At 48.2% G+C, this 22,656-nt stretch overlaps 1 protein-coding gene across 10 annotated transcripts in view; it reads right to left on the reverse strand.

The window, feature by feature from the left end:
- The window catches only part of lrrfip1a (leucine rich repeat (in FLII) interacting protein 1a), a 34,964-nt gene that overhangs the window by 9,602 nt on the left and 2,706 nt on the right, over positions 1–22,656 (reverse strand). For 4 of the 10 annotated variants that reach the window (XM_076746424.1, XM_076746422.1, XM_076746419.1 and 1 more), the window contains exons 2-5: positions 12,032–12,118; positions 5,877–5,927; positions 750–776; positions 531–656 (exon numbers count right to left, since the gene is read on the reverse strand). In XM_076746424.1, coding sequence (XP_076602539.1) covers positions 531–656; positions 750–776; positions 5,877–5,927; positions 12,032–12,118 — 291 coding nt within the window. Of the gene's footprint in view, positions 1–152; positions 225–530; positions 657–749; positions 777–4,686; positions 4,729–4,804; positions 5,674–5,876; positions 5,928–12,031; positions 12,119–22,656 lie in introns of those variants that run through there. The other 6 variants (XM_076746420.1, XM_076746417.1, XM_076746414.1 and 3 more) reach the window with 4 other exon arrangements.

The raw sequence follows: 22,656 nt of genomic DNA on the forward strand, positions 1-22,656 counted from the left end.
TCTGGAGAACCAGTCTCAGGTTTACTGGTCTGTCACTGTGACCCTGCAGTGAACTGGTTGCACATTTTACTGCATTACGAGTCGAGAATGACCAAAGTTAGAGACACCAAACGTGTTAGTTAGCGTGAGTCTGTTCGGTCTCAGGCTTATACCTTGGCTTCTTTAAGGTTCTGCGTGTACTTGATTTCCACATCTTGAATCTGATCCTTCAGCTCGTGAATCTCCTGGTGAAGAGCGCAGCAGCAGTGAGCAGAGAAGCGGCGCGACAGCATCGGAAAAGGTGACGCAAAAGTTTGGTGACGGGGCAACGAGAACGGCAACACGAGGGTTTGCAGAAAGGATGAAAATGGCACGACAGCACAGAACCTCACAGCAGAACACATCACAGTAAGATCCAGTTTGTCTAGACCTGCTCCCCTCACGTCCTGTGGTTTCATGAAGCATGTCTGATGACTGAATGCAGAAATTTGACTGCAGATGCAACAACCCTGAACGATAAACCACAGGAAGCTACATCTCTTCAGCATTACCTTGATTTCTCGTATAGAGGTCTCTGCATCTACTGTTATGGCCGTCTCGCCACTTCCTCTCCGCGAGGAAGTCCCGCCTAAGGACGTGAGGGTTCCTGCTGTTAAGGCAGAACCAGCTCGAGATCCCTGAGGAAGAAACAAAAACATTCTGAGCATCAACTCTTATTTATGCATCTTCAATAACAACAAACACGGCATTTGGCGGCCTGATCCACTCACCTTCTCAAGATAATCTCTGTCCTCCACCTGTTGAGACAAACAACACACAGTCAGAGCAAACAGAGGATGACGAAGAGGCCACGGGGCCAGGAAGACCAGCCGAGGGAGGAAGGAAGCACCAAAATCCTCACGACAGGCAGCTGAACACTGATAAAAACATTTGGCCTGACGTCTCTGAAAGAGCAGCGTACGAAACAACACTTCCAAGTGCTCGATCTGCTCTGCTCATGAAAAAACTCAGAAAACTCGTGTTTGTTTTGCTTTGAAACACCATGCAAACAATCAGCAAAACTCCGTCAGAGATTAGAATCCCTGAACAAACAGGTGATAAATTAGTCTGTTCGGCAGCCCTTCAAACACCGGCCTCCGGCACGCAGTCCAGTCAACACACACGTTCACCTCTGACACACACAGCGGCCAATCAGCCTTCCTTGTGGGGTGAAGTGCACAAAAAGGAAGGAACCAAGCAAAGACAAAAACAGCAACCAATCAGGGAACTCAGCTCACATCACAGCCTGGGCGTCCTGCGCGTGCACGGCGACTCACGTCAGAAAAGTCAGGAATAGTAACGTAGTCCAGGTCCCGGGGGAGGCCGCCGCCGCCGGCCGCGCTCCTCAGGAAACTGGCAACAGAGCCGCAGTTATCCTGCGTCCGCCACCGGGGGGCGAGAGAGAACAACACAGAGGCCAAACACTTCAGAGCGAGAGCACAGAGAATTACTGACAAATCATTAGAGCTCTGAGAGAATCAAACGTCACTCCTGTTTACTCTGCAATCTACTGCTGTGACCTCAGCTTCTTCTTCTTCTTCTTCTTCTTCTTTTTTAAAATGGAGACTGTCCTTCCTGTTACAAGCCATCACACCAGCATGCATGAAATAAAAGTGACAGGACTGATGTGACAAAGTGCATAACCTGCAAACGTAATGCAGAGATCATGTTTTCAAGCTGCTGCAGGTGTGTGACAGATGCTCCAATCAGGAGCCAGTGTGGCCAAAGCTCAGTGAACTCAGTGAGCTGCTGTTCGTCTGTTTTCTCCTGCATTGTTTCTGTCTGTGTTTACTCTGTTTTAACTGTACTTCACTGGAAATGAGGGCGTGCACTCAAACTTTCTTAAAGAACGTGTGAAGGGGTGAACTGGACCGATGGCCGCACACGCAGCGTTCAAAGGCTGAAGTGTGACTCTATTAATTTGGGGGACTTGCAGCGAGTTGAGTCTGAGCTGCAGTTGACGGCTCGCTGACATTAAACAGAACATTAACATCCTGTACAGACTGTGCTGTGCTGTCCACCAGGAGACGCTTGCTTGTACTCAGACACAGAACAAATACTGTTTGTGCATGTTCAGTTCTCAAACTGTCCAGTCTGAGTCAAGGACACACCCAGAACAACGTGGACTGATCACGTATGGACCTCTTCTCAGGTCAAACCGTGAGTCAGAAACCAGATGACAGCAGGCTGTTACGCCGTGTGGTTAAATCCTCATGAACCATGGGACTAATGCAGTGTAAACCCCGGGTTAGTCTCAGGCTGTGTGGGGAGTGAAGGCTCACCACTGGGCTGGCGCGGGCCGAACCGGCCCTGGAGGAGGCTCTGGAGCCGGAGCTGCGGTAGCTCGAGTACTCTAAAGGCTGCGGAGAAAACACAGCGTTATGTTTCTGTCTGCACGGAGGCAAACACCAACAAACATCCACACCCAGGACGAGCAGCACACACAGGCTGGAGGGACCAATACTGCAATCTGAGTCTGCTTAGTGCAACATGGATGTCTGTTAGTCCACACTGAAGTTCACTCAGTAACTGTTAGTTTTATCAGTCTGGACAGTAACCGTCCAGGAGAGAAACCAGTTTTCATGCTGGACCAGGTCCCTCAGGTGCTTCACACCAACAAAACCACAAGTCAAACAAAATCTTACATGAGAGGTGGAGCCAGCGACTCGCCGTGAGCCGCCGCACAGGCTGTCTTCATATAAGGAGCTCTGTGACACACACACACACACACACACACACACACACACACACACACACACACAGACACACAGACACACACACACAGACACACACACACACACGCACACACACACACACACACACAGTGTAAACACGCGTCAGCAGGGGAACAGATAATGTCCTTCTTGTGATTTCACTGCATGCTGTTCCACTCCCTGCAGAGGTGCACAGATGCTGACGTCAGTGCTCAGTGATTTAAAAAGCTCCTGATTTCATCATCAAATCTTTTCCTCTTAAGACAAACAAGCTCAGTGTCAGGTGTGAACTCCGGGGTGAGTGAATGATAATCACAGGTGTCGTTTAGCACTGTGTGGAAGTTACAGAGGGTAGAAGGTAAACTGGAAATGACTGGAACCAACCCTACGATGGAGCTGCTGGGCGGTCTGACTGAGCGACCTGCAGAACTGCAACACAGGATGAAGGCGGACGTACGAATGAGGTTTGGAAGCAGCAGCTCGGAACAGGTTGTGAAAACATGAGCATTTGTCTCTCGCCCCCCCCCCCCCCCCCCAGAGAGAGGTGGGAGGTCACGAAGCAGCTAAAGATGAGCAACAGAACGGGTTGATGGGTGTACAGACCTGGTAACCATTGAAAGCTGAGCCTGGGTTTCTGGAGGAGGACAGACCATTGAAGCTGTACAAGTCAGAGGAAGCATACGAGGCCTGAAAGAAGGGGAGGAAGGAGGCAGGAGTGACGAGCAGACAGAGGAAGGGAGAGGAAGGAGGAGAGAGTAACACTCCTCTTCACCTCAAGTGTAACCTGCACCATGTACTCACACTGTGCAGGTCAACAGCAGCGAGTGGGGGTCACACACACACACACACACACACACACACACACACATGCACAAACCAATTTAACTGATACTCATCCACAGTTTAATTTCAACACATTTCTACTTTTGTACCATGTGAACGTACAGCCAGGCCTGTACGTCTGCGGTCTGGACCCTGTGCTGTCTACTGGGCTGCAGGACAAGTCCAACAGAGCAGAGACTGTTATAAAAACCTCACAGTACAGTGAATGTGTGCACTTCATGCATCCTCGATTAGAAAACATGCCTCAACAACATCTCAAGATCGACTTTGATAGGTCGTAAGCGGCTGACGGTACAGCTCATCTTGTTAATGAACTCAGCTTTACACGGTAAGACAAGTCAGCACAGAGTATTAGAGGTAAGAGGTGAAACTGACTCTGCAGCGCCACCTACCGGCTGCAGGTCTAATCTGGAGCCACGAGACACCCGGCTGTCATCGCTCAGTCTGGAGCTCTGAGGGTCAAACACCAACACAGAAACCGAACGTCAGCCTCAACACGTCCATCAGACGGCCTCGTTTCAGCATCACGCCATCAGTCAGAACTGGGCGAACCATGTACGAGCATCACGAGCCTCCAGCTGTTTGTTTTATTAACGCTTCATGTGAGCTGTGTCTCAGCGGTTTATTCCTTCAGATTTCATTTTTAATCCCTCCTTTGTCCTGTACTGTGGCCACTTCTTCATGTTTTAGTTCAAGCTGGCTTTCATCTACAGTCTGATTGCTGCCATCTGAAGACAAAGGCAGAGAAATCCCTTCAGATTATCAGAGAACATTCTCTTCCCTGCACACTGCCAACGTGTGATATCCTGTTTTCAACCTGGACACACTCACACCAACAGTCAGTGTTACCAGGTGGCTAAATTTCAGACCAAACCACTGAAACAATGAGCTTATGTCGTCCTCCACAAAGGTTTTCAGACGTTTTCACGACGGCGTTAACAGAGCAGTTTTCCTTCAACACACTGTTGGTGTATCTGGTTCATCAACGCAGAGGTTAAACTTATCGTCCTCTGGACAGTCAGTGAGGATGAGAGGCGGTCAGGTCTCGCCTGGAGGAGCGAGAGTGACGGCGAGCTTTATTTTACAGAGCAGATGCAAACGTCATACTGACCCTGCTGGACATCACGCTGTACTCATCGTCACAGCCGTTCCTCTGTGAATAAAGAACACGGGTGAGAAACGCTGACGCGGAGGCCATTAGTGCATTTACAGGCCGAGCGTCTACATACGTCTCTGTCCTTGTGTTTATGTTTCTTCTTTTTCTTTGACTTCTTAAGTGAGAGCGAGGAGGAGCCCTTAAAGTGAGGAAGAGAGGGAGACAGGAAAGGGTGAAAACACGCCGTCCGGACAAACCTCTTACTGTAAAACTGAAAAAAGGTGCATGCAGTAACACTATTAATGTTACTATTAAAGGGAAAGCCACGCACACACACGCAGACGTGCACAGTGGACTTAGTTCAACACACACAACGTGTTAACATGCAACTTAACGACAAAACGGACTGGGCTGAAACGCTGGCTGAGCCAAACATCCAGGGTCTCGTATGCCCATGAGAATGATTAGTGCGAAGAATTTTCCACATTACACAGCACAGAAGAAATGGCACTCAACATTTTGAGACATAACAGAGCCTAAAATAGTGCGGCCTGTGTTTTGCTTGGAGCTCTGTAACACGCCCTGTTCTTCTCGTCCAAATCCAATCCGACTCCAGCGAAGTCAATGTTCGTTCACGACAGCAAAAACAAGTACATGAAAGAAGGAATGACCAGAAATGCACATTCATGCACTGCTTCCTGCATACTGCAACCATTAAATCAAGAAACAAAAGGCTTCACAAATGCTCCTCGACAAACCACAAGCTATGAAACGACGAGCCATAAAAAGCCTGGGCTCACTTTCATGCTGCAAACAATGAAAAATGAATCCATTTAATTCACAGCACACAATCATGCTTTGTGTTACAAAGAGAGATGTTCTCTTCCTTCTATGAAGCCCACAGAGGTGAGACACGTCCTCCATGCTGTGAGGCCTGTGAACCAGCAGTTAGGCAGAGGACGACCCATCCACACAACAAGGCCGACCCTTACCCCTCCACCATACGCCCCGACCGCGTCAAGATCCGACTGTGCAAAAGACACAACATCATCAGCAGCAGCGAGCGCCACCCAGGCCGACGCCGCCTCCACACACACAGGTTCAAGAGGACGACGTCCATCTTTGTGAATGGAAACGTGAGGCGTACTGAGGTTTAAAGACAGTCTGTGGGTTGTCAGTGCATGTGTTGTTTGGGTGATACTGACCCTGAGGCTGCCCCGGCTTCCCACTGACATCCGCTCATCGTCATCCGAGAGCTGTGTGAGAGAGTGAAATGGATGGTTAGGCTTTGAACACGGTCACAGTGTGTGATGTACGTCAACAACGACGGTGATCAGCGGACTGACAGGAGGCATCCTGCTGCACCGACACGCAGCTTCAGTCCCTTCTGAGAAAGTTTGCTTTAACGTCTGATGGGTTTGATTCTCCTGCATAAAACCAAAGTAAATACATAAATAAAAACACAAAGAAAACATTACGTCTGAAAAAGAACGTGTCTGTCAGCAAGGCTAGCTAAGGCTAGTAGCTAATAACAGCCGGGTACAGGATAATTACAGGGAGGGGGCTGGAGGGGAATTACCTGTGTGTGGAATAATGAACCTGCGTGTGGAATAACGAACCTGTGTGTGGAATAATGAACCTGCGTGTGGAATAATGAACCTGTGTGTAGTGAATTCTTTCATTGTGTTGCAGGTATTTTTTCAGAAAACCTCTTTTTTCCACTCGCTGTGTCAGTGAAACCAACACTCTGTTATCCTGCTGTTAGCGTTGTGGAAATGAACTTTAGTCTGAATTTACTGAGACAAGAGGTGAACATGGAGGAAGTGTTGACAGCTAATGTCACCAACAGTAAATTAAAAAGAGGAAGAGTAGAGAAAACAGTGAGACGTCTTATGATGGAAGGATAAACACAGGCCTGCTTCAATAATTCATACTTTCTGCCTGCTAACTCTATCAGCCTGAAGCCGACATTAGACAGTGAGATGCTCTCTGTGGTTCTGCAGGTTTGACTTTTTCATGGAGAGCAGTTCCATCTTTTCCGAGCGGTGGAGGACACATGACAGAGGACAGGCATGAGCAGACGGACACAGAGCGAGGGCTACAAACCGTGTGTATCCGCGAAGAACGTGAGTATCTCTCACTGTCCTCCTGGATGAGGGAGGAAGGGGTGAAGATGGAGAGGAGAGGAGATGAAGGAGGAGAGAGACGTCAAAGGTCAGTCAGACAGACGGAGGACGAAGGTAATGACTTTTCAAGGTGAGACGGAGTTTTCAATACAGCCAAAGACTGCCTGTTTTAATTTGATTTTCTGAATATGACGTGATACACAGAGATTATTTTGGTCAAGATATGGTCATATAGATATTCATGTACTGACATGTTGCTGCTGTGATTCTGTATTTGGTAGCATTAAAAACACAGCAGTCATCAGGACACATCACCTGAACACATGTGTCCAACGCTGGATCACAGAATCAGACATGCACGGACTTAAAGCATCACACTGAACCAGTAATCCCACCAACAGACCATTGAGGTACCCACGCTGCACACACACGGTCACCTCAGAGTGCGACACACAGTGAACTGGTTTAGTAAAAAACACACGCGGTTAGTCAAACTACGAGTCACACACTCGGCGTCTTCACCGCTGTTTTAACTCCCGACGGTCTCGGGCACTTCAAACTGAGCAACTGAAGCAGTAAGTTGGACGCAGTAAATCCCATGCAGGCACACCAGTGGGGCAGATGGTCATGCTGATTGGAGGCCAAGCGGGCACCCTGCTCCTTTGAATAAGTGGATTATCATTAATGGCCAAGCTTTGATTCCTCATAATCCGTTATTTTCTAAAAAGGCTTAACAGGAATTATCTGGAATTCAAAAGCAGACCTGGCACACTGCGAAAGCTTCTGAGCAGACAGAAATAAAAGCCTCACAATATGCAGGCAAAGAGACGCATGCATGAGAGCTGCAGCGTCAGCACAGGAACTGTACCATCCACTGCTCAATATCCCCCCATTTGCTGTCCGCTCGCTCGTCCAACCGGGTGTCCAAGCCATAATATTTCTAAGAAGAGAGTGAAATGAGGGCAAGAAGTCAGAGTGCAGGGAGCAGATTTCCAGCATTTTCTGGGGCACAATTAGAAACACGCCCGGATAACTTGATAATAAATTATGTGGAAATGAGGAAGAGGAGGCCTACCTTCTGCACCTGAAAGATCTACACACCGATGAGGGCAGAGGAGAAAGATTGGAGGATACAACCATGAAAACAGGGACAGAATAAAAGAAGACAGATGTGAAATGAAAAGGCGGAGTCAGCAGCAGTGAATGACAGATGAGGACAGACAGCAGGCAGAGGCAGGTTCCCCCTAATGAGGAGTCAGGAATGTGAAGGACCCGCTGCACAGCAGGACCCAACAACACGGCTTCACTGGAGATTTACACACGACCTGGGTTTCCAGGCATTTTCCCATGAGTGCTTTAGGGTGGCGTCGGTGGCAGAGAGCCGTGCTGGACCACGCTGTCATTTCTACGTCCATGTTCCCACGACTGGCTGCACAGCTGAGTCCTGTGACAAACAACTGGCCTCACACACATCCTGGTCCTGAGAGCCAACGCCTGAGAGCTGAGATCACCTTCAACTGAAGGGACTGAAAACCACCTGAACCCCAGTACTCCTCTGACTCAAACCAGGTTCCTGTGTGTGCAACATGAGCCCGCTTAGCTTAGCTTAGCTTAGCTTAGCATAATGGCTGAAAACACAAGCCTGGCTCGGTCTAATGGTAAGAAAATCATGTCAATCAAAGGTGGACACCTGACCATTGTTTTTAGACACGCCTGAACCTATTTTTAATATGCTGTATCTCACTGGGACCCTTCAGTCCAGTCACCTGCAGCGTCGGCCTGTCTATCACCTGGAGCTGTGTGTGGTGGGCGCTGTGGTCTAAAATGCAGAATGTTTGAGGAAGTACACAAAATTACAGCCAATTACTGTAGTTTGAATTTATGATGAATACATAAACCAATGACTGAGCGTATGTTTATTTCTAAGGATTACAGGAATGTTATTCATCGTTTTGAATACGCTCAGTGTACAGGGAGCACAGTCAGCGTCTGATCGAGCTGTTTTCATACACACTTTCAACATTCGAGTCACTTCAGAGCAAATCCAGCACACTGACACACCCCCCCCCCCCACTGCTGCACTTTCCATCCCGCCGGTCCAGCGCTGTAATCCAGATTTACCACCACTGTCTCCATTGCACGCTTGCCCAATACTATATGGACTGACCGCTTTGTCTGTCTGGCTTTCAGAAATGGACTCGCAGCCGACCTCTGTGTCCTCTGTGTCCTCTGTGTCCTCTGCGTCCTCTGCGTCCTCAGCATCACCTCAGGAACACCATCGCTCCTGATGATCAATGGAGCGCAGCCTCTGCCCTCACAGTCCACTGCTCTTAATTCACAGGTCCAGTCGAGACGAAAGGTCGCGTCCTCACACCACAGACTAGTCTAGTCGTCCACCTCGTCTAGTCGTGAACGCAAAGTCATCGTCTCTTCCAGTTTTAGGCGTCAGATTAATTATTTGAAATTATCTCATCCTAAACGGAGATTCATACATTGCTGCGTCACAAGACTAATAAAATGCACTGATTTCACATCATTTGCACAAACTATCCCTTTTGTTCCATGATTAGGATGAAAAAGGATGAACAGTTAACACAGATGATTAATCTCTTCACCTGCCTCTGCTACTCTCACCTCCCCCCCTTTGACCTTTGACACCTCCCAACATGCGCCTTTTTCCACTTTTACTGACGACTGTAAAATGAGAGAATTTAGATGTACAAGAGCTTAACGTGGCACAAACTTTATCGATGCACGGGGCAAAGAGAAGCCGCCCAGAGGGATCTTGTCTGTTTACTTATCTCTTCTTACATGTCTGGACACCTTATTAGCAGGTGAGCCAGACGCCGTCATAAGCCCATTCATCAAACGCGTTACACAATCAGCTTACATGCTGTATGTTAGCACGCCTCCTACTCCACTCACCGAGCTGCCGTTCTTGATCGGAGGGGTTCGCGGGCGCCCGGTGAGGGCGGCCCTGAGCCCCCTCCCCGCCAGCCGACGCCCGGCCGTCCTGCTGCCCTCAGGGGACCAGGAGAGGTCGCATCCTTCAGCAGTCAGCGGGTCAGACCACGGCCAGTCATGTAGGGATCGCAGCGGGGACGCAGAGATCTGAGCCCAGAACAACAGAGGCCACCGCACGGTTCTCTTTTGCTGCTACAGAGCCAACGATCCACCTTTAAGTCCTGTTTTCAGCGAGCGAGGAATCAGCCGAAGGTCCCGCAGGCGGTCGTGAACGCAGACGTCCATCGCTCATGTCAACAACGCCGCTACAACAACTGCTCCACTGCAGGCTGGACCAAGGAGCACAACCTGCTAAGCTACTTTAGAACTCGGCTAAAGGGTTTAAGGGACACACACACACACACACACACACACACACACACACACACACACACACACACACACACACACACACACACACACGCGCACGCACACACACACCCCCACACACGCGCACACACACACACACACACACACACGCACACACAGTCCAGACTGAGCTTAACAATGACCCTTAATCCAGCGCGTATGACTGGTGTATGTGTCTGCGCACATGTACACTGTTGTTGTTTGGGCTCACCACCTGCTTCCACTGCTGAATAACTGAGTTCTGCTGGAACGCTGCTTGTCCCAGTTCACCTTAATGGGAAAAGACTTCGTGTCACGCACCAAAGCACTGGTGTAAAATGGATTAGAGGGATGTAAAGTGGTTCTTTTTAAAGGAGAGAGGCTGAGATTCTGCTTCACGGTTTAAGGCGTCTGTTAAATCTGTTTTATTGATTAGGGGTTTATCTGAAGCACTAACAATAAGAAACATCTTTAGGCCTCCAGACTTACATTCAGTACACTTTCTGTGGTCTTAACTTCCAAATCCTCTCTGGAGACAGAGCTGAGTTCACCTTTAGGAGTTCGGTTTGGACAGGTGAGAGGCAGAGGTCTGTTTGTGTGCACAGGATTACTCCGGGCTAAGAATAGTGAGCTGGGCAAAGGTGCGACAGATCAGAGGTGCTAAATTAAAGACAAGCTCAGGTAACACACCACTGACCTGCAGTCCAAACACACAGCCACACACAGACCAGCACCGTGCTGCCGTCAGGGTCTCTGGATTTATCTACTATATCAAACTTCTGCACTCAACATGAGCAAAGACGGACTCAAATCTTTTATTTAGACAGCCAATCAGAGGAGCAAATACTACAAGTACTGCAATACTACGAACTGTATGTGCTTATCTGCAGAGTAAACGATGAAACTTCCTGAGCTGGTGAACTTTTCTTCAAACTGAAAAACGTCCCTCCACATGTTTACATTACAGATGAAAGAGTTTAATATCTGTTCTGTTTTGGAAGAACTCGTTAAAGTATAAGAACCACAGCAGCAGTGTTACAGTTCACCTCATTCTTCATCTCCAATTAAGAGTGAGACATGAGAAGTCTCCATCAGAGGCCTTGACCAGTTCCTCACTTTGGTCTGAGATGAACTGGAACTGGTTCAAAGATTAACCCCTTTGAGGCCTTCGGTCTCTTTCCTTTAGCTGCTAAACGACGCTGTAAAGAAAATATTAAGTTAACTGGTCACTTAAGCTGAAGTTAACTCTGATGTCCTCTAAACCAAAGGAACCTTCAGATGTATGAATCCTTACTTTAATGAGCTGCTGAACACCAGTCAAAGTAAGTGAAGACAGCAGGTGAGCTGCAGGTGAGCTGCAGTGACATTTCATCCCCCACAGAATCTTCCAGACGTTTCACATTGTTTTAAACAGAAATTCACTTTCACTTTGTGCGTTTCTTTTACTTTTCTAGCTTCTTTCTGCTCTCGCAGCGCTGCAGCGACAGCACTGTGTACACGTCTGACCCATGACCCACAGGATTTAACAGCCACAGCTTAAGAGCGTCAAGCGACGCTGACAGGAAACGCTTTAGGTCCAAACTGCCAACAGAGTACCAACGAGAGGCGGAAATCCTCTGGTTACTTAGCGTAATGCATAATGGGATACAGCAGCACCTTGTGTCACAGACTGGACTGTGATAAGACTGCAGTAATATGACGACTCCCCCGTCGTTTGGGTTGAGCCGTGATTCCAAACAAACAGGAAATCCACGTGATGCACGAATAAAACCAACGCCGGCGTGTCAGGCGGTGGTACGACAGGCCCTGATGACCCTGACGGTCTCGCTGAGGTGCATCCTGTCCTGACACTGTTAAATGTGAGAGTGTATCTTGACCTCTACCTCTTTCTGTTGTCTCTCCAGCTCCTTCATCCGGATCTCTCTGGCCTCGGCCCTCGCTGCCCTCTTCGCCGCCAGCCTGGCCTCGGCCTGAGGACGGACACAGAAACAGAAAGAGGGAGAAAAATAGAAAAAGAGAAGTGAAAGAGCAGCCTGTTTATCTGGGAGTGACACACATCTACACATGGACACGCGTGTGAGCAGAGCTGCAGTTCCTCGACAGAGACGTGTGAAATTTGTGGAGCATGAGGAAGTAAGGCTGCAAGATAATGGAAAAAATACATCTGCTTTCTGCTGTACATATAAATATATCACAGTCAGAGGACATGTCACATATGCAGTGTGTTATTCATGTAAACATACACAACTAACACTCAGAATATCTGGTACTTTAAAGGTCGAACCTCCTCTAACGAAACGAACACTTGGCTCAGCCCTCCAGACACGAGGAGGAATGTGTTCAGTGTTCCTGACGTTGGGAGCAGGCCTGCAGCTCTGAGCCACTGATGACGGGAAAACACACACTCAGAGGCCGCCTGGTGTCACTGAACGCCCGCCTCGAGCATCCAGGTGACATCAGCTGTGACAGCAGGTGTATCACATGCATGTCTGCAGGCAGGTGATACTCTGCATGTCCTGGATCAGTTTAAACAACACCCCCCCACCACCACAGCACACTGGGAACTGATCTAACTCCAGTGTGTGGGATTTAGTAGCATCTAGTGGTGAAGCTGCAGACTGCAACCAACTGAACCCTCCTCACCTCAACTCCTCCTTTCCAAGCAGGAGAACCTTCAGTGAATATTAAAAATGCAAAAAATGTGAAAGGCCCTCTCTGGAGCCGGAGTTTGGTTTGTCGTGCAGCCCTATTGGGAAGTAAATGCACCACGAGTTGGACCCTTTCTTTAAAAAGATCCAGAGTTTAACAGTTTTACCAAAGAACAGCTCCTAAAACGTCAGAGCACGTCGGCTGTAATGACCCGTTTTAAGCCCTCACAGATCATGTTCTGTACTCTGGAGTCCCAGCACTGCAGCACTGTCCACACGCCTCCCCTGACACCCTGAACACATGCAGTGGACTGTATTCAGAAATGCACAAACTTGTGAAATACCCGAAGAGCCATGCGGACATGCAGTCACAGCAGTGTAAATGTGTGTATGTATGTCTATATTTCTGTTTGAGGGCATTGCCTTGGCTCCTCTCAGCACTCAGAGGAGAGCAGGGCCTTGTCCATAAAAGGACCTCTCTCAGAGCATGCACTGTATGAGTGTGTGTAAGCATTTCCTTCCTCTAACTTCGTGGTCGACGCTGTGTGGTTGCAGCCTGTTCGCCTCTAGGCGGGGTCACTGCAACCACTCCTATCGTCCCACTAATGCATTTCCCCAGTGTCAGTCATCGTGACCAAGAAACAGGAAGACACAGACAAAGAAGAGACTGACTTCAAAGGAGAGCACGTCCACGCACACACCGTGAGGAAACCTTTGGTCGTGAGGCGGTGAAGCCTGCTCACATACGTTTACCAGCCTGGAGATCCAGCCGAGTCCTCAACGAGCATTATTACTAAATAAAACAAATATCTGTCCCAGTATCACAAAATAAATGGCATTATCATACCGTACTGTACGAAAACACACGTGCTCAGTGTTCCTGATCTGCTTGTGTGTGTGTGTGTGTGTGTGTGTGTGTGTGTGTGTGTGTGTGTGTGTGGCAGCCCTGTTTGTGTGTGCGGTGGGTTTCTTCCTCATGAATCCTCCTCGGTGGGACACTCTGCTCTGTCCACGTCCTGTGCCGTTCAGCGCCTCCTGACACATCACGTGAAGCTGCATGTCAGTGCGGTTTGATCACAGGCACCTGACCGCACACCTGACCGCACACCTGGAACGAGCGACAGACGTGAACCTCTCCGCCTACAGAGGTGGGTGCAGCAGTGCCTTCAGAGTACAGATGCTCCTCTGGTGTAGCCCTGAAGTCTGCAGGATGACTTATGTAACGGCCATCTGCCTGAATCTGCTTTAACGGGCGGCAGAGGCCTCGATGTTGGAACAGCAGGCTCGCTGCTGCTGCATCAGTTGAGATGCTTTGCAGCCTGCAGCGAGCTGTGTGTGCGTGCTCATCACCTCCTGCTCGAGGATGTGTGTGAATGGGTACCAGGAAATTCTCAAAAAGAACGCTGTCCTCACTCAAATGACTAATCGAGCAAGTCACGCTGACTGCTTCGATGTTATTTCCTCACAGTCGGTCAATGATTGCTCATCGTCCTTGGATTCTTGACATTTGTTCTTTGGCTTTCAGACACACAGAGAACAAGGCCTTCAGGTGTGAGGCTGTACCTGAGCTTCGACCGACTCCATTCAAACAGGAGGCCAGGGAGAAGCTGACACGCTGCTCAGTGTGACTCAGCTTGGGCTGGAAACCAGTGGCAGACATCTTTCAGCTGTTCTGAATGTCAGATGGGCGGGTGCCACCGAAGCCAAACAATGCAACACAACACAATACAGTGAGTGCCAGGACGTGCACACAATCACGCCACATTGAATGAGCCTTTCCTGTGAGTGACAGCTTATTCCACACGCCGAATTTTCCGGATGCTGTAAACTCCACCCAACGAGAGCGAGCGCGTGTAAACAAGCCCGAGACTGACTTCCAAGACTTTGTAGAAAGAAAGTGAGGCGAGAGTTAAACTGTGGATCCGAAAGCATCATTTTAACGTGTCTAATAGAGAGCTCAGCATTTACAGCACGGTTCTTAACGGCACTCAGTTCATATGGACCATGAGTCCTGGGCGACTTCTGTGATTTCCTTTAGCTGAGAGCCGCATAAAGAGGCCTGTGACTGCAGAGGGAGGCGGCAGAGAAAACTGCCTGCAGAGCCAGAAAAACGTCAGGAAAGACTCTGTTTTACGAGGAGTTAACGAGGCAGTTTAGCTGGTTCAGAGAAGGAGACGTGGATTCAGAAGGTGTTCGGTTGTAGTTTTCAGGTGTAAGAATGTGTCCTTTCTTGACGTTTTGTGAGTTTCGTTTGTATTCATTAGGTTGACATTTGATGGCTGTAAAATAAGATGTAAATCCAGTGAAGAGAGAAAATTCAGATGTAAAGTCAGCTGATCTGAAGAGACTTTGCTGTCTCTGTTCATCACAGCCACTCTTTGCTCTGTCTGCACGTTCAGCCTCTGTGCTTTCAGTCGAAGCCCCTGGAAACCCTCCTGAAACTGAGGTGTGAATCATTTCATCATTTTCACATTACTGCCTGCCTTTTTACTGGGTGGAGGTGCTGTGCTGGCTTAGGAGCGCGCTCACTTTGAGTCATTAAACCAGGCTGACTACAAGTCGACTGGTTTCTCTGAAAACAGCCGGACAAACAGTCACTCCCTCTTCGGGCCGGTGTGTATTCAGCACAGACAAAAACGCTAATCTGCACAGCTGGAGGTTCACTGCTCCACCTGGGAGCACCTGATTTGCCTTAATGTGTCAAACTCCACCCGCCTGCTTTTCTACAACTATCAGATCTGTGCTCTTCTCTTTAAAAAGCACCTTTCACAGTCAGAAACACACAGTAACGTGTGCGTGCATGTTTTACCTGTGAGTGTACAGGATCTGCATCTAAATAGGCCAGAAGACAGAATCATACATCTTTTCCCTCCTCCTTTACAGCTATTTATAATGACCTACATGGTTTCGGGTTCTATCAAAACCGTTCTAATTCAGCACATTTTCAATAGTGTGACTGTCCTCCTGAGAGCCAGTGAGCTAGTTCATAAAGACGAGACGTGTTCCTCAGACATCACCTCGCAGAGGATTTACAGGCTGATGAAAGACAAAGTTTAAGCCAGGGTTCGTCTCAAACACATTGAGTTAAGGTGGATTATGTGACGCGCTGCACCTTCTCCTTCCTCTCAGTCCTGACTTGTAGTTTTATCAACGCGGAGCTGTGCCTTAAAGCCGAAATGACGTTTGATTTTACATCACAAAATTACTGTTTTAAACTTCCTTCAAGTTTCCTTTAAATTTCCAATCTCCTGCCATCAGAAAGCTGATGTAAGAGTCCTGCACAGAGAGGTCTGAGCTGCACTCTTCAGGCCTACGCAGAGCGCGCGACATCCCGAGGTGACTGCAGAGGACAGATCTGGCTTCTATCAGCCTGCTCCCTCGAGTCTGCTGACGGTCCAGAAGGACGCCGAGCCTTCAAGTGCCACCAGAACCAGATGCCAGGCCGGGCCGAGTCCTTCTGCAGCGAGCCGGATTCCCACGCCCTGAATGCCAGCGCTCAGCGACCGAAATGGACGGTATTTTAATGACTGTGAGCGCTGACAGGCGGGACAGAGAGAGCACACAGAAATAACTGATTCCTGCATTTCAAACCAGGCGGGACCATTAAGTGGATTCACGCACACAGTTTGCTTATTATCCAGTTGAGGGTTATGATGAGTAGCTGCAGAAAAAAGCTTCCTTCCTCTTAGTAAAAGCTTATAAACCTCCCAGATGTTGCCTAAAAGGGAGTGGCTGCTAAAACGCTCAGCTAACGGCGCGGCCACATGCATGAGTCAAATGAAAGGACGACTTTCTCTCCAGGAGCAGAGAGGGATAAATCAAACGCTTTCTTTCCAAATCCTTCTAAACTGTTTATAAAATGATTCAACATGTGCTCACAGAGAAAACTACAAACCACGAAAAAGGACTGTAAATTCTCACAAAGCCTTTGGGAGGCGATTAAACACACGACTAATGTGAAGATATGGAGATCCTGAATGGAGCTGAAGTGCAGTGCAGCTCAGCAGTCGTTAATATTTATACAACCAGATTTACAGTCACATTACAGCTAACATTAGCTTTGAGGCTAATACTAATGTACAAGTTTCAAGCTCATGGAAAATATCACTCAACTTAAGCATGAATGAGGTTCATTCTTGACTTTAGAAACAGGCAGATCCCACTGCCTGATGATGAAGCTGAAAGTCTCAGGCCTCTAACCCTTGTCTGACATTGATAACTTAGTTAATAGCTAACCGATACTGCTAGCTAACCTCGTAGCTCAGGACGCCACGTATGTTTACACCCTGCAGATCGTGCACAGACACACAGACCCACACAGATCAGGACAGTCCTGCATGCTCATGAAACACCTTGAAGTGCCTCCACTCGCACGGCCATGCAACTGACCCTCCACCACAAACACATGGAGCAGCTGTGGAGCTGCAAACAAACTGGGTAGCAGATAAATATGCGGGGCTGCGTCAGGTCAGGAATAAAACAAATAGAGCTTTGGACATTTCTAAAAATAAAACAAGGGAGGCAGCTGGATGCACCCAGAGAAACTGCATTACAACGTCAGCGAAACACTTCTCCCTGTACTTTAAGTTCTTCTGGAGATACAAACATCTAAATCAAGAGTGACGTACACCAGAAAACCCTCAACCATTCAGACAACAAACACCAAACTGAACTCCTCCAGAAGCCGTGGCTGTTACTGCAACACGACTGTGACGTGCTGCGTACCAGCGTCACTGCAGATGTTTAGCTGAGGTTGCCCACATGTTTCCATTTGGCTACACACTGTGGGGCCTCCTTGTTTTCCTCTGTGGAGGTAATAGGAAGCTTCTTGCAGCCTGAATGTGGTGCTTCAGGCAGCAACAGCTTATGTTGCAACTCTCACTGCGACTGAAGCATGATGGGAGCGAGCAACACCTCACAGGAAGTTACACAATGTGGCCCTGCGAGCGCGGTGAAAAACAGGAGGCCGGCAGGCGGCAGAGAGGAATCTCTGCGGCATGTTTACTTCCAAAAGATGATTTACGTCTCTATGACTTCAGGGGGAACGACGATAAATAAAGTGATGAATGGTCAAACCCAACACCACCAATCACTGCGCTCCACACCTTCACACTGAGCGCTCACATCGGTCTCGGCTCTTTTCACCTCTGGTCCCTCATTTTCTACAAATCCTAAAAGCTTTCAGGCCTCAAACTGCAGCTCTGGTCTCTCTCTCAGGTGTCAAGTGCGAAGGTTCCTCCTCCAGCCTGAGATGACGCTGAGCTCTTCTTACTGAGAGTCGGAGTGGAACGTGATGGAGCTTGGACCTTATTCTACGTGAATGACGACGAATGACGGCGGTGGTCTCTGGTGCAGGCTGGGCTGTGCCCCACAGGCAGATCAGAACACAGTGTGACAGAGCTGAAGAGACCGGAGCTCTCAGGTGTCCAATCCTGAAACTACTGAAAGGAAAAAGGCAGTTTTTGTCAGGATGTGGCTGAATCAGTGTTATCGATGGCTTCACCACCTTCAGCGGACCTGGTCTGACGGACTGTGACACCTGGGCTCCACCCCCTCCCTCCATCGCTCCCTGAGCTTTGGAAGAAACTCAGCCGCTGTGAATAAACAGGAAGGAGTTTGTGATAACAATCTGCATGGGCTGTGCATGCGATGATGTCATTCAGAGGAAGCCAACACACACACAGCCACTTCCTTTTAAGGAGTCAGCCGAGCCGAGCCGAACTGAAGCCGGCCGTTTGTGTATACACGCAGATCAGGAAATGCACCAGTGGTTGTTTGGAGCATTAATGTTTGTTGAAGTGCTTCGTGGCGTAATGGCTGTTCACTGGAAAACGTCAACCTGCTCCAGACAAACATGGCTGCCTGTCTGACTCCCCTAAACGCTGTGTTCAGAAGCAGAGCACATTTCAACGTCTAGATGAAAGCGAGCGCTTGGATTGGACGGGAACACACTCACACATCTTCACTATTGTTCACGGGGGGTTTACTGTTGGCTGCCATGTGCAGATGTGTGCTGCTGGTCTCCAGCGTTAAACACTGACTCGACTATGAGCGCACGGCAGGCTGTGGCTTCCAGGCTCGGTCGCTGGATGACTGTAAGAATGAAAAGGGGATTGTGTGGTGGGCTTCCCCTTCCTCGCCGTCAAGCCCCAGACTAATCCACTCTGAATACTCAATTCTCTTCAACGCGTCACTGAGCTCCTGACAGCCACCCGGCACACACCCGCCGACTTAATCCCCAGTTTAGGTTGTCTCCTCAGCCTCACGCAGACAAAACAGACCATCAGCAGAAACCTGGAGAGTCGCTGCTGACTGAGCAAACGGGAATCTTCTAATTCAGATGATTTTGTTTGAGTTGTATGTAAGTAGACCAGTATTTAAACCCATCAAATCCTCAACCACGACGGTCCAACACACAGATCTGCCCCATTTTCCCTCGGACGACTGAAATTCGATAAAGAAATTCCACATCTGTGAAAGGTCGATCATGGATGATGACATCAGCGCCGTCAAACAGGCTCAGACATCGCTTGACAGCCTTTAGTGCTTCGAGCTAAATGCTAACATTAGCATCGTTATAATATCATTAAAACCATCTTAGTTTAGCGTGTTAGCATGCTAACACTTGCCCATTCATACTAAACACAGTCCAGCTGAGGCTGATGGGAAAGTCATCTGATCCGCGGGTGCATTTGGTCCTGAACTGAAGTGTTGATCCAAAGTTTGATCAGATGACGACGCTACAGGAAAAGTTAAAGGCCCAACAAAGTTATTACAGTTTATCCAAATGTCATGAAAATCCACACAATCGTTGTCGAGGTATTTCAAACAGGCAGAGCAGCCTCACCGCCCGCAGTGATAACTGTAGGTCAGACTGTAATAAAAACTGGTTTTCATGGTTTTTATTCACCTTTAAATATCAGCGTCTGATCAACACTCAACCAGAAACAGTGTAAATGTAAGAGGGGACATTTGCTGGGCACACTCAGGGTCCAAAGGCCCCTCGGGCCCCGTGGCCTGTCCTCTAGAGCTGAACAAATATTAGAATTTTTAAGCACACTGTTGGCCGTCAGTGTGCAGACTTGCTGAAAGTCAGCTGACTGCACACAGTGTTCAGCACTGACAGTCAGAGCTTCTCGTCACCTCCTTCACGTTAAACCAAGTGCGATGATTTTAAAGCTTAATGAGGGATTGTGTTACACCTGGGACTGCAGTTCAGAGCGATCGATGGCAGGGTCGGACAGAAGAGCAGCTTTAACGTTTACTTTAAGACTCAGAGCTATAAAGTCTGATTCCTTCAACCAAAAACGTTTACGCTCAGGCTGCTTCAAAGTATTACAATGAATTTCCTGCAGCAGCGTCTCTCCAGTCTTTAGCTGTTGTCCTCATGCGTCACTGTGACTGCTTCAGCTGTTTCAGAGCGATGAGACCAGGCTCCAGAGCAGACAAAGGCCTCATACAGCCAACACAATCCACCAAAAAACAGCTGCATCACATTTAACTCCAAATACAGCTCTGTGTCTCAGCCATGCAGCAGTATTTTCTACGGAACGTCGACATCTATCAGGAGTGCTGTCGAGTTAAACTCAACGTTTTCAAGCCAAGCATGTGCTCATGAACAAACTCGCTGGATCTCCTCTACGACACACAGCATCAGGTGTGATCCAACCTGGAACTCTTTACCAGACCTTTTCAAGGAAGTGGCAGTTTGCTTCAGGCTGAATCCAGACTGTCATCATGACCGTGACTTCACTGACTCAACGTTATCTTGGCACCAAGCAGCAATAACTTCAAGTGATATGACCGTCCTCTGGTAAACAGAGTTTGCACACTTGATATGAACTCCTTTTAGATGCAGTATAATCTCTGAAGCCATCAGCTATCGTCTGCCTAGGGTTTAGCCTCTTGGGGCTAATGGCTAACATTTTGTCTTCCGGTGCAACCAATGGATGTCCCAGTAAGATATGACAGATATCTGGGCCAAGACCTCCTCTAACGTGCTCTGGTTAAGTCCAATCAATGGAAATCACAACCGGTCCAATACAAAAGTCTTGTCTCCTGCTGACCGATTCTGGATTCGTATGCAGGTAAGTTACAGGTGGCTGCAAAGCTAGCATTGGTTAAACTGCTAAATCGATTGTTAGCTAGTGGGTTTATATCATACCCTGATGGTACTAAGGTCTAATGCTGTCTCATTACTGGAGCAGGGGCTGAAAACACCTGTACCCCTGTTAGTGTAGAGACTTCAGGAGAAGGGATTTCACCAGTGGGGGTCTGTTATGTGTGTAGTGAATCGTATTGCAAACACTTCCACTGTTAAAACCCTAAAATCAAGCACAAATGCCCAAATGTAGCTGTGATGTACAGAAGAGCACAAACACTCTTAAATCCCCAACAGCAAGATCCAGCATGTGGGGATTTGATTAATCCTGTTTACCAAATTATCCTCAGAGCTTTCTGATGAACTGGTTGGTAAATAACCAAAACCAAAGCTGCAGCTGGCTCTCTCAAACCACAGCTGGCTGAACATTTACTGTTCCTCAGACCACAAGGCGAGAAAACAAGCCATGAAAGTGACTCCATGTTAGAAGAGCAGGCGCACGTATACAAACAACGGATTGCTGCTTTTCTTCTTATATTAAAAATTCAAGCTGTTGAAGGCGACTGACCATTTATTTAGAAGTATTTAAGGTACGTGGCTGCATTCGCTGGCTATCAGCCTGCGTCTGCTTTGGTCTAGAACTGTTGGCTTTAATCTGCTGATGCATCTTACTGACATTGAATCTTGTGTCTCTGTGAGACTTTGGCGCAGTGGAGCTTTGAACATGCTAACATGCTAACAGTGACAATGCTAACGTGCTGACGTTTATCAGGTATAATGTTTACCATGTTCACCACTTCAGTTTAGCATGTTGGCGCGCTAACATTTGCTAATTAGAACGACAAACAAAATAAGTGAAGCAAGAATTTATTCTGAATTTCGACCCAATGAGGTCCGCTCCAGTCCAGTGTCCCAGTAAGACATGACGGCCTGACAGTGAGCAGCGTCCACATCCCTGAAACTGAGGCAGCTAAATGGAACTGAGCCATCACTCAATTCATCATTTACACCTGTAATCTTCCCACTGCGACACCTCCAAATAGTCCATGAAGAAGTCTGGTGACCAGGTCCAATCAACCAGAATAACAGACACACACACACACACACACACACACAGACACACACACACCTACTACTCCCCCCGTGTCTGGAATACATCATTAGGCTAAAAGCTCTCGCAGGTCCTTTCTTCAATATTACTCTTTCACTTTGTTCCACAGTGTAATTTGATATTTCTGGTGAGTTTAACTCTGTGTAGAATCAGATTAGAAATCATGTTCCTTCGTGCCTCCATTCATCACAAACTGGACTTAAGGCAGAGGAATAACTTCATGAAATGTTTGGATTTACGGACGACGTCACGGCGCACAGTGACTCAGACGACCTCCATTAAACTCCAGCCTTCATTTAAAGCGTGATTAAAATGTTTGTGGGTTCACGTCACTGCTCTTGTGCAAATTATATCTGAGAGAAATATTCATGAATATTCCGTAACGACCACTGCAATTTAAATGCAGTAATACAAGTGATAGAAGTCCTGCGCGGGTCGGCTGGAGCACGCCGGCACCACGCAACAAATTCAGGTTTACAGCCGGAGTGAAGTTGTTTGGTCGGGAACCGTCTCCCTGAAGTACGGGATCACCAACACTCTGGTATTTCATGCTGACATTCTTTCCTGCTGTGCGGTCTTCTCCCCTTCGGTCCAGTCAAGTCTACAACCCCGTCTGAACCCCGTGACACCGAACAGAATGGAGGAACG

Source organism: Chaetodon auriga, chromosome 13 (assembly GCF_051107435.1).
Source record: "Chaetodon auriga isolate fChaAug3 chromosome 13, fChaAug3.hap1, whole genome shotgun sequence".
Classification (NCBI taxonomy): Eukaryota; Metazoa; Chordata; class Actinopteri; order Chaetodontiformes; family Chaetodontidae; genus Chaetodon; species Chaetodon auriga.